Here is a 12,944-nt window from a genome sequence, read left to right on the forward strand (position 1 = left end):
CAGAATGTCTTCTTTGACAATGTAGAATGGTAGTGTGTATGGTTGTCCTTCCAAGTGGCACTGTAACTTGACCATACCCACAGTTTTGATTTTGCTTCCACCATACGCAACAAGGTTCGTAGATGTAGTGCATGCCTTTACTTGTTCTGCGAGCTTCAGTTGCTCAAGCGTCTGTTCTGGCAAAACGTTACACTTAGCACCTGTGTCTACCTTCATTTCAACTGTAGTGCCATTAACTTGCACAGAGACAAAAGCTTCTTCATTTTTATCTATTTGTGCATCAGTTGAATTAACAGTCATTATTGTTACACCATCAACATAAAAAGTGTCATCAGCACTATCAGCATGGTCAGGTTCTAGCTGATGAATGGCCCTTCTTGGTCTTTGCCTGCTGTAGGTTTGTTGTTTGGACATTTGGCAACATTTTTTGAAGTGATTCCATTTTTTACAGGCATGACACTGTTGGCCGAAAGCTGGGCATTTGTCTTTCTTGGCTGCATGGCCACCTCCACAGTTGTAACAGTTAACAATATCCTGTGTGTTGTTTCCTGACTGGCTTTTCATTTTCATTTCTTGCTTTGACCTTGACTGGACTGCATCCACATTTGTTGCTGAATGCTGTGGTGAAGCTAGTGTTTTGTTATGCACTTCAGTCACCTCATGGATCTGACAGATAGATATAGCCAACGGACACCAACGGACCCCCATGTAACAGAGCCCAGCAAACTCAACCGCTCCAAACAACCTTATAGATGGACAAGTAATAGCAAGGATGACTACCAGAAAGCAATCGGTCATCCAACAATCCAATCTCAGTTAGACCATTTTATCACCACCTCATATCCCCACAGCAGTGACGGCCTGAACCAGGCTGTTCGGGATATTAACTACATATTTGACAACACAGCATCTCTATCCAATCTGAAAAAATCTCAGCGTCACAGTTCAAACTCAGCTAATGAAAAGTGGTTTGACTCTGACTGCAGGTGTCTGAGAAAAACACTCCGAAAACTATCCAATGAAAAACACCGACAACCTGACAATCATGAGCTCCGCCTCCAGTACTGGGAAACACTGAAATCATATAGGAAAACACTGAGAGCTAAAAAGGAGCAGCATGAACAGCACCAAATTAAAGAAATTGAAGAGTCCATTGACTCAAATAATTTTTGGAAAAAATGGCATTCATTCAACAAATCACACAAGGAAGAATTGGCTATTCAAAACGGGGAAATATGGAAAAACCACTTTAAAAATCTATACAGTGCAATCACTCTGGATTCAGCCCAAAATAATCTGCTCAACAAACTAGAAACCCTTGAATCAATCGTTAAAGACAAACACAATCCTTTAGATTTTGAAATTAGTGAAGGGGAGCTGCTGGCTAAGATCCAGACCCTGCAACCAAGGAAGGCAAGTGGCCCTGATGGCATCTTAAATGAAATGCTTCAGTTTAGCAGCCATAAAATCAAGACTGCCATATTGAAACTATTCAATCTGATTCTGAACATTGGACATTTTCCTGACACCTGGAGCCGAGGGATCATCACTCCAATCTTTAAAAGCGGAAACAAATACGAGCCAGACAACTACAGAGGCATGTGTGTCAGCAGCAACCTGGGGAAGTTATTCTGCAGCATCTTAAACTGCCGTCTGCAAAACTTCCTCAGTGAGCACAATGTCCTGAGCAAGAGTCAGACTGGTTTTACACCACAACACAGAACCAGCGACCACATCTACACCCTCCACACCCTCGTCCAGAAACACGTCCACCAGAACAAAAACACAATCTTTTCTTGTTTTGTAGATTTCAAGAAAGCATTCGACTCAATTTGGCATCATGGTCTATTCCTGAAATTATTAGAAAAAGGTATTGGAGGAAAAACCTACGATATCATCAAGACAATGTACATAAATAATAAACGTGCCGTAAAAATGGGAATCATGGAAACAGACTTCTTCCCCCAAAGTAGAGGGGTGAAGCAGGGCTGCAGTCTGAGCCCCACCCTGTTTAACATCTACATAGATGAATTGGCCAAATCCCTGGAAGAGTCCGATATCCCTGGTCTCACCCTCTCTGACAGAGAAGTCAAATGCTTACTATCTGCAGATGACCTAATACTGCTCGCTCCATCAAAGGAGGCTCTACAAAACAACTAGATCACCTGCAAAAGTTCTGTCAGACCTGGGCCCTGACCGTTAACCTGGAAAAGACAAAAGTCATGGTCTTCCAGAAACGACCTAAGAGTCAGACAAACCAACACCGGTTCCACCTGGACTCTACGGACACAGAACACACACACAGCTACACATATTTAGGACTAAACATCACATCGACGGGAAATTTCAATCTGGCCATTAAAGATCTCCGAGACAAGAGCAGAAGAGCTTTCTGGATGATAAAAAATCCTCAAACAGACGTACCTGTCAAAATCTGGATCAGAATATTTAAATCCATAATTGAACCAATCTTATTGTGCGGCAGTGAAGTGTGGGGCCCTCTCATGAACCAAGACTTTGAAAAAAAATGGGACAAACACCCAATGGAAAGCTGCACACAGAGATCTGCAAAAGCATCCTCAAAGTCCACAGGAACTCCCCCAACAACGGATGCAGAGCTGAATTAGGCCAATTTCCCCTGTTGGATCCAAAAAAGAGCTATAAAATTCTACCAACACCTCAAAGCCAGCGAGCCCGGCTCCACCACTACAAAGCCCTACAATGCCAAGAGGAGAGCAGAGACAGGAGTCCCCTCAGCCAGCTGGTCCAGAGGCTCAGCTCCAACAGCACCGGGCACCAAGACCGCCCTCACACAATCCGGCCCCGCCAAATTATAGCAAAGAAAAAGACAAATACATCAACTATTGGACATCTACAACCAAAACCCAAAGCAAACTCCAATGCTGTTTGGCCCTAAACACACAATACTCCCCGGCAGATTATCTGAGCTCTGTAACCGACCCGACACTGAGGAAAACGTTGACTATGTAGACTCAGCAGCCACAGCCGGGCCTGAGAGAGCGGCCGGCACAGACAGACGTGGCTGCCCAGAGAGGAGCGGCTGTGTCGGCTCTGTCCACACAGACAGGTGGAGACAGAGCAGCACTTCCTGCTGCACTGTGACAAATACACCGATATCAGAACACAACTCTACAACAAAATCACACACACAACCCCAAATTTCGACAAACTCCCAGACATAGAAAAAATACAACATCTACTGGGAGAGAAAAGTGCCGCTGCTGCAGATGCAGCAAAATATGTGAAGCTGCCAACACCTGACATGATCTCCTCCACTTACCTGCACACTGATACGCACACACACACTTTACTTTTTTTTTTTCTCTTTTCTTTTCTTTTCTTTATTAATTTATTTGTTTTATTATTATCATTATTATTATTATTAATCATATATTATTTATTCTGTAATTATTTACTTTGTCAACATTGTATATTGCGTTTTGTTGCTTTGGCAAAATTGTTGAAACTTTCATGCCAATAAAGCTCCTTTGAATTTGAATTTATAGCCTTGGCTAATGTTAAATCACTGTCTCTCAGTAACCCTTTTCTCAGATGATCATTGTTAATACCACAGACCAGGTGATCTCTGATGAGTTCCTCATAAAGCTCTCCAAAGTTACAACTTTTCGCTTTAATCCTTAAATCACTGACATATGATTCAGTTGTCTCACCAGCTTTCTGATTTCGTGTGTTGAACTTGTGTCTTTCCATGGTAACATTAGTCTGAGGGTTGCATATCTCCCGAAATTTCCTCTTCAGGCATTCAGGATCCTCTTTGGACTCCGCCGGAACGAGGATCGTCCGTCCTCGCCGGGCTCCCTCCCTTCAGCCGCATACACGAAAGACCTTTCGCGTTCAATGGCCTCCGATCCCGCCAGACTGAGGAGAAAGTCTGCTCGAGTGCGGGCAGGCTTGTCAGAGTGTGCCACCGCAATGAAAATGTCATACTCTTGTTCAAAAATCCGCCAGTTTTCGCCGATGTTACCGTCAAAGGCAAGTGGGTCGGGTCTCCGGAATCCATCCGCCATGTGCGCTGTTTACCTGCCCGCCGCTGGCTCTGCTGTCCCCGCTTCATCCCGGTCAAACTAGTAAAGTCCGCAAAAACTCCGGAAAGATACTTCTGACACCATGTTGGAAGCTTACTGGAATGACGATAAGCTTCAGGTTTGACCATAACTCAAGTTTATTAACTGTAGCACCGAGGACGCACGCAGACACACACGGTACCTCACCGCCGCACCGCCTCCTACAGTGCGGCGGACTTTAAACCGGACGAGCCTCCGGATCTTGTGACGTCATATTTGAGCGCCAGCAGACAGAAACAGAAGCGGAGAAGATGGCGGACGTGGTGAATGTCGGGGTGAATCTGGACGCTTTCTCTCATGCCATCAGCGGCATTCAGGCGCTGCGCTCCAGCGTGAGCCGTGTGTTCGAGTCCCTGAAGGACGGCATGAAGAACCGGGAGACGCTGGAGGGCCGAGAGAAGCAGTTCATAGCCGAGTTCCAGGACAACCTGCAGGCGGTCAACAGAGACCTCAAGTGAGTGCGCCGCACCAAACTCCACTCAACTTTTACTCGATTTAAGCGTTCGGTATAATCAGTAGCCTATGTAGTCCCGGCTCGTAGTCCCACCAGACTACCGTTAAATTCAAGCATGTTCGAGTTTAAAGCGTGAACACTGCTGCTGCTGTTGTACAAGTGTGTTCATACAGATATGTTGCGCTAACGTTCGTCTTTTCTGTGAATATAAACTGTTGGTGTCTGTTCAGTTCAGGTCCAGTTCAGCCTGCTGACTGTCACACCAGACTACATTTAACTTTCAACTAATTTTAATCCTGTAGAGTCCAGTACTGTTATCTGAATACAGTCCGTCCACATGTTGTCTGTCTGTGGACTGAAAACCAGGTGAACTACCGCTAAACTTAATGGATGAAGACTCTTCATAAATCAGCTGAATCTTGAGTGGAGTTCTGCAGAGAACGGCAGCTGTAGTTCATTAAATTCTATGACAATTAAAAGCAGAGATGCTGTTGATACAAACCAGTAATTAAAAATACAAACTGTTGTTTTCAGGGCTCTAGACTAACTTTTTCCCAGGTAGCACTGGTGCTACCTAGCTTTTCATTTGGTAGCACAAAAATAAATTAGGTAGCACACCTTATTTTTCTTTGTTGTGTGACATTAATAAAACGTATCATGCCGGTGATAGTTTTTATTTCTATACCATAGTTTTGCCTTGATATGACGTAAGGATTGACAATGACCCAAGCTTGACATTTGTAAAATGTTTTAATCACAACTGATTAAACATGAACAGCTGATTACTGCATGAGCAGTAGACAAAAGGTCTTCTTATAAAGAAAAATAACCGTAAAACCATAATTACCGTAAAATATCAAATAATATCCCAGGCTATGAAGTTAATCTCCATAGCTCGGGCTATTATTTATCTCATTCACAAAACTAGGCGTGTATTTGAATCCAGGGTATTTGGGACAGGCGATTACAGTGTTTCCGCCAGGATTTTTTTAAAGAGTGGCGGCGAGGGTGGGCTGATCGACGGCGGGGGGAGGGGTGCGCGCGACCGGATCGTCGACTAGTCGCTGATGACATCATTCATATTTTTCCCATCATAACTAAAATCCCAGGAGGAGGGAAATGCTCTGCAACAATCTGTTTCACTGACTGACAGCTCATGCACAGAAATGAGTCCACAGTACAGCAGCTTTATAAACAACAAGCTGTAAATCAGTTTGTTTTTTGTAACATATAGCCTACAGGTGCAAAAGAAAATACTGTAGCTACTGTTCATTAAACAATTAGGGAGGAAAACGACACACAGGCCTCGTCACCATCACAGTCCTGCTCAGTCACAGTTTCACTCACAGTTTTAGTTTTTCCTGGTTGGTTGCTGCTGTTGTTGTTGTGCGCGACGTAAAGCTGTCGATATGAGCGGAGGTTTTTTTTTGTTTTTTTTAATTGCTGGCAGCCCGGCCCCGGACACACTGCCCGCGGAAGCGGCAGTTTCTCCTGCTCTCTCTCTCCGCGCCGGTCAAACATCAACCCGTCTGTATCTGCTCGGTTTTCCAAACACAGGTCTGTCTCTAGCGCTGTATGTAGCCTATGGATGTGTCTTGTGTGCAGACGCAACTGACAAATACTTATAGACGGACAAGCAAACTTAATCATCATTTATTTTATTTTGAAAATTGACCGGATTCTCTCGCCTTTTCTGTGCCCGACTTCCTGTCTGGTACGCGCTCGTTCTATCCAGCTTGACTGCGCTCGTATTTTTTTCATTCAGCGCACTCAGCTGTTGTTTCAAGCCGCTACTCTTGTAGCCTACTGTTACATGATCAGCGACTAGTCGACGTCAAGCTCAAAACGTCATTGTGGAGCAGGGGACTAGTCTGTGCAACCTCTAGTGGAAAACCTGCTTTACACTGTTTTAACATTAAAAAAAAAAAAAAAATCATCATTCTGAAGGTGTGGCGGCTTTTATTTTGCCGTGGCGGTGCGCCACGATCAATTACATGTAGCGGAAACCCTGCCGATTAATAGGCTACTTCCTCGCAAAAAAAACTTGTCCAGCAATACTATTGAAATAGGTCTACATTCTACAACGTAGTTTTATTTATTTATGTTATTTTATTAAAGTATGGCTTTGCATTGTTAAAACATCATGCGAAAACACACGCAAGGGAATTTCGTCTTTACACACCATACGCAGATACCCGGTAGTTGCCCGAATTAAGGGTTCAGCTTCGGGACAAAAAAAAAATATTTCTTTCTATTTGAGGCAAAAGTCATGAACAAAAACGTGTTGAAAATGCGCTGAAATTACAAAGTAAACGAAACAATTGTAAGATAATCCACAAGACAAATCACAAGTTTTAAATCAGTCATCACTTTGGACTGATTGACTGACTTACCGGTAGAAGAGGAATCGGCGCATTGTCTACCTTTGGAGTTGGCGGAGTTGTTCAGAAGTGACACCAAGGAAGAAGATTTCGTTGGCTTTAGTGATTATGAGTGACACTGATTGTTTGGTTGTAGCATGTTATATATGCTATATTTAGTCGAATGACTCTACCGTAATATGTTACGTTAACATAGCCGACCAGGCACGTTCTCAGTTCGTTGTTTATGCGTCATATAACGCAGGCTACACTTATTCAGCCTGTTGTTCTCTATTCTATTTTTATTTTAAATTGCCTTTCGTGACATGCGCATGCTGTTATTACTATTCTGTGGAAGCGCATCGTTCGTTTTTCCCGGCAGAAATGTACGTTGTTTAAAGCCCCCAACAGTGCGCTGATGGTCATGAAAATAGAGCCCGAAATGTCTATCCTTGGTGTTGGATATTATCAAATAAATTTCCCCAAAAAATTTGATGCGACTTATACTCCAGTGCGACTTAGCCTATACATGTTTTTTTTCGTTCTTTATTATGCATTTTTGGCTGGTGCAAATACGGTATATATTATATTTATTATCAACCACACGTCCGCACGGTCACGGCTGAGGAGGGTAGTGAAAGGGGGGTCCTCTCCAAGTCGCACCGGTGCGACCTGTTTGAAAATTAACTCGCACATTTTGAAATTAGGTCGCATGTGCGACCTATTAGGTCGCACTCTAGAGCCCTGTGTTTTATGGGATGGGATCAATCTGACGTCATCAGTTCTTATTTACCTGTCAGGTGTTGATGGTAAATGGACTTTACAACACTGTTCACATTCACGCACTGATGGCGGAGGCTGCCGTGGAGGTGCCGACCTGCTCATCAGGAGCAGTTTGGGGTTCAGTATCTTGGTCAAGGCTACTTTCACATGTAGCCATGGGAGCTGGGGAACTGAACCAGCGACCTTCAGATTACTGGACATCCCACTGTACCTCCTGAGTGTGATGAAAGGGGCTCTTTGTAACTTATCTGTATTAGTTAACATGTTCTAAACACTTCTTTATAGTCTATATGTGAGCAGACTGTAACGTGATGTGAGAAATGAGACCTTCCCGTCTGTCTGTGTCTAAATATGTGGACGATGTGTTGAAGTAGTTTAATGCTGCTGCACTGTGGATTTCTTTATGAAGACTTGACTTCCACTTGACTCAGACGTCTCAGTGCCTCTCTCCGCTCCGCTAACAGAGAGCAGCAGCAGCTAACATTAGCTCAGAGTCCGCTTACAGAGAGCAGCAGTAGCTAACGTTAGCCTATATTGGGATAACATAAGCTAACGACCAGCTTCAACACACAAGTTCCACAGAGAAGCTTTAAAATGACTTTTAAACAGTTTGGAACTTTAACTTAAATTTAATAAATTACATTTTTTGATATTCAGTGTCATGAAGTGAGGCTGTTAAGGCTGATTAATAACCTGTCTCTCTCTCCTGTCTGTCTGTCTCTCTCCCCTCCTGTCTGTCTGTCTGTCTGTCTGTCTCTCCCACCTGTCTCTCCCTCCTGTCTGTCCTTCAGTGAGTTGGAGCGCCTCAGTGGTCTTGTCGGTCGTCCCTCAGAGTCTCATCCTCTTCATAACAGCGGTCTGCTCAGTTTGGATCCAGTCCAGGACAAAACTCCGTTATACTCTCAGCTGCTGCAGGCCTACAAGTGGTCCAACAAGGTACACAGGCTAACATGCTACCAAGCTAAGAGGCTACTGGCCTAACACTAGAATTTCACTGGATGCATGTCCGCTGTGGAGCGGCTCCAGTAAGGTTTTGCTCCGTACTGGAGCATCATTGCCAGCTGGAGTTACGAGACCGAGGAGTTCCTGCCATAATTACATAATGAGGCACGACCGCAGTTATACGTATGTCATGAACACAACAACACCAAGTGTTCCCAACCGCAGGATCAGAAGAAGAGCTTGTATTTGTCTCTTTTTTGAGGTTTTTGTGCTGCCGTCAACATGGAGTGTTTTCTTCTGTAAATGAACCGGATGTTGTGTTGTTGTTTTGGTGTCTGACTTCTTGTTTGCTCTGTGCTGAGTTCTGCTGAATTGCTGCTTCATGCTCCGGCATCCAGCAGAAATAGAAGTCCTGCGGATCTGCTCCAGGTCCGGACTGCCGGAGCAGATACGCAGCGGAGCCAGTGGAAGTTAACACATAGACTGGAGTGAGACCTATCAGCTCCGCTGCCGTGACAGAGCGGAGATGGACCAGACACGGATCTGGTGGAATTTAGGGGTAACAGGCTAACAGGCTAAGTGTTGTGTGAGTTGACCCTCGCTCTTCAGTCTGTGTCCAGATGATTCCTAACAGATTTATACTAACAGAGTAAAGAAGTGGTCGGCAACTGGCGGCCCGCGGCCAAAACTGTCCAGCCAGCAATAATACCTGGCCCGCCAGATGATTTCCGTAATCTGATTTTTTTTTAAAATTTTTTTTTTTATTCTTTGCTTATCTGCACAAAAACGTCAAATTCAAACTAAATTCAGAGTCTTTGTTCAGTAAAGTTATGAACGGCGTTGAAGAGGTTTTTGTTGCTCCGCTCCATGTTCGGCCCGTAGCGCTGGGTAAAAAACATTGATTAATCTGTGCATTGCAATATTTTTTTTTTCCCAGTTCAATATTGATTCAGAAACTCCTGAAATCGATTGATGATGATAAGTTAAAAGTCTCAGTGGTCTTTTATTATGTCCAGCAGTCTGTGTGAGTTACTGTGTAGCTCATTAATGTTCATTACTTTACTGTACTTTAAATATGTTCAGGTGGCTGCGGGTCCTTAAAAAGTCTTAAATTCAGATTCAAATATTTTTGGTCACATTACCGTGAAAATTTCTCCGGTCCGGCGGACTGGTTCCCATTGGTTCTATGCAGAGCCAACGCTGTAGTGATCATTTATATTTATACATGTGCCGCCCGGCAGCCGTCCCTGCAGGCGGCAGGCGGCAGGCAGCAGGCAGCAGCCATCCCTGCAAATTTTGTTAAGATGATGTTGATGATGGTGTGTGTGTGTGTGTGTGTGTGTGTGTGTGTGTGTGTGTGTGTAGTTGCAGTATCACGCTGGTTTGGCCTCCAGTTTGTTGAATCAACAGTCACTGAAACGATCGGCCAATCAGATGGGAGCTTCAGCCAAGAGACGACCCAAAGTCCAACCCAGTACTCTGGTACTACCTCCTCAGTGAGTACTGCAGTAATACACACTCACTACTTCACAAGTACTGTGGTACCTCCCGTTAAAGTACTGTGGTACCTCCCGTTAAAGTACTTTGTTACTGTGTGCAGATACGTGGATGATGTCATCTCTCGGATCGGCCGGATGTTTCCTGATATGACCATCGAGCTGTTCAGACCCAACGGGACGTCAGCTGTCCTGCTGGTAATAACACACACACACACACACACACACACACACACACACACACACACACACACACACACACACTGCACTCAGACCACGTACCAGGTGTGTCTCTGTCTCACCTGTCTCCCTCTCAGGTGACTCTGGGGAAGGTGTTGAAGGCGATTGTTGTGATGCGTTCGCTGTTCATCGACAGAACTGTTGTCCGGGGATTCAACGAAAACGTTTATAACGAGGACGGAAAGGTAAGACGTCACAATCACCTGACAGGTGACCCCTGATACCTGTCTGTCTGCAGGTGACCCCCTGATACCTGTCTGTCTGCAGGTGACCCCTGGTACCTGTCTGTCTCCGTGCTAACCAGTCTGTCTGTCTGTCCTCCTCAGCTGGACATCTGGACCAAGTCTCAGTACCAGGTGTTCCAGAAGGTAAGACTCACCTGTCCTCACCTGAGCTGGGGTGCAGTCAGGGTGGGGATGGATGACTAAATGGGTACTGGTTCCTGATTGGTCAGTACTGAAGTATTGAACAGCTGTTGTTATCGTTAATGAATCCTTACGTTCTGTAGCTCGTTATTGATGACGAAGCTGCAGGTGAAAGAAATAAAAACCCAGGGGTGGATAAAAGGAATTAATCAGCTGGGAGACAATGATTCTGATCGGTAGGACAGTTGGACCTGCTTCTAAACTCTCAGCTGTGGCCATGACAACCAGACAGAACTTCAGTGTTAATGAATTATTTCTGTAAAAATCAAACTGTGTTAATTGGTTTTCTCTCCAGTGTATCAGTTGACTTTTGATAAAATCCTAATCATACCTATCCCCTGTATGGAGCGCTCTGATTGGTTGTGTTGTTACCAGGTAACGGACCACGCCACCACCGCCCTGCTGCACTACCAGCTGCCCCAGATGCCCGATGTCGTGGTCCGATCCTTCATGGTGAGACACCGATCAATAACAGATCCGTAACCTCTACCTGTCTGTCCCTCTACCTGTCTGTCTCACGTGTTGTTGACCTGTCTGTCCCTCTACCTGTCCGTCTCTCTGCCTGTCTGTCCTTCTACCTGTCTGTCTCACCTGTTGTTGACCTGTCTGTCCCTCTACCTACCTGTCTGTCTTTCTGCCTGTCTGTCCTTCTACCTGTCTGTCTCACCTGTTGTTGACCTGTCTGTCTCTCTACCTGTCTGTCTCATCTGTTGTTGACCTGTCTTTCTCTCTACCTGTCTCTCACCTGTTGTTGACCTGTCTGCCTCTCACCTGTCTGTCTGCAGACCTGGCTGCGGAGCTACATTAAACTCTTCCAGTCTTCCTGTCAGCGCTGTGGTCGTTTCCTGCAGGATGGACTTCCTCCAACGTGGAGGGACTTTAGGACCCTGGAGGCGTTTCACGACACCTGTCGCATGTGAACGAACACTTCGTGTTCTTTGTGTTTTTCTGTTTGTATTTTGTGTAAAGAAGTTTGAATAAAGTTTGATTAAATTTTTTTACACTTGTGTTTGTTTTATTTTGATGATGGTGATGATGGTGATGGTGATGATGATAGCGGTGATGGTGGTGATGATGATGGCGATGGTGGTGATGATGGTGGTGATGATGATGATGATGGTGATGATGATGATGGTGATGATGATGGTGATGATGATGGCGATGATGATGATGGTGGCGATGATGGCGATGGTGGTGGTGGTGATGATGGTGATGAAGGTGGTGATGTTGATGGCGGTGATGGCGATGGTGATGATGGCGGTGGTGGTGATGATGGTGATGATGATGATGATGATGGTGGTGATGGTGGTGATGATGATGATGGTGATGATGATGATGGCGATGGTGGTGATGGTGGTGATGATGATGGGGATGGTGATGATGGTGGTGATGATGATGATGGTGGTGATGATGATGATGGTGATTGTGATGGTGATAGTGATGATGATGATGATGATGGTGATGATGATGGTGGTGATGATGATGACGATGGTGGTGGTGATGGTGGTGATGATGATGGCGATGGGGATGGTGGTGATGATGATGATGATGATGATGGTGGTGATGATGATGATGATGGTGATGATAATGATGTGATGATGATGATGGTGATGATGATGATGATGATGGTGGTGATGGTGGTGATGAAGGTGGTGATGATGATGATGGTGATGATGGCGATGGTGGTGATGGTGGTGATGATGATGGGGATGGTGATGATGGTGGTGATGATGATGATGGTGGTGATGATGATGATGGTGATTGTGATGGTGATAGTGATGATGGTGATGATGATGGTGGTGATGATGATGACGATGGTGATGATGGTGGTGGTGATGGTGGTGATGATGATGGCGATGGGGATGGTGGTGATGATGATGATGATGATGATGGTGGTGATGTGATGATGATGGTGATGATGATGGTGGTGATGATGATGATGATGATGATGATGATGGCGATGATGATGATGATGGTGGTGATGATGATGATGGCGATGATGATGATGATGGTGATGATGGTGGTGATGATGATGATGGTGGTGATGATGATGATGGTGGTGATGATGATGATGGTGATGATGACGATGGCAGTGATGGTGGTGATTGTGATGGTGATGATGATGGTGGTGATGGTGA

General features: G+C 44.9%; 2 protein-coding genes across 3 annotated transcripts in view; one reads left to right on the forward strand and one right to left on the reverse strand.

Annotated features, from left to right (window-relative positions):
- Positions 1 to 4,222, reverse strand: part of LOC140996401 (uncharacterized) — a 29,875-nt gene extending 25,653 nt beyond the window's left edge. For both annotated transcript variants that reach the window (XM_073466790.1, XM_073466789.1), the window contains exon 1: positions 3,693 to 4,222. The gene's annotated coding sequence lies outside the window, so the exon portion shown is untranslated. The remainder of the gene's footprint in view (positions 1 to 3,692) is intronic.
- Positions 4,223 to 4,329: 107 nt separating this feature from the next.
- On the forward strand, positions 4,330 to 11,807 carry med27 (mediator complex subunit 27). Its single transcript, XM_073466833.1, has 8 exons — positions 4,330 to 4,560; positions 8,495 to 8,639; positions 10,011 to 10,141; positions 10,246 to 10,339; positions 10,459 to 10,566; positions 10,708 to 10,749; positions 11,182 to 11,259; positions 11,592 to 11,807. Exons 1-8 carry the CDS (start codon positions 4,358 to 4,360, stop codon positions 11,724 to 11,726), a joined length of 936 nt encoding a protein of 311 aa, XP_073322934.1. The 5' UTR covers positions 4,330 to 4,357; the 3' UTR covers positions 11,727 to 11,807.
- The last annotated feature ends 1,137 nt before the right edge of the window (positions 11,808 to 12,944 follow it).

Source organism: Pagrus major, chromosome 5 (genome assembly GCF_040436345.1).
Source record: "Pagrus major chromosome 5, Pma_NU_1.0".
Lineage (NCBI taxonomy): Eukaryota > Metazoa > Chordata > Actinopteri > Spariformes > Sparidae > Pagrus > Pagrus major.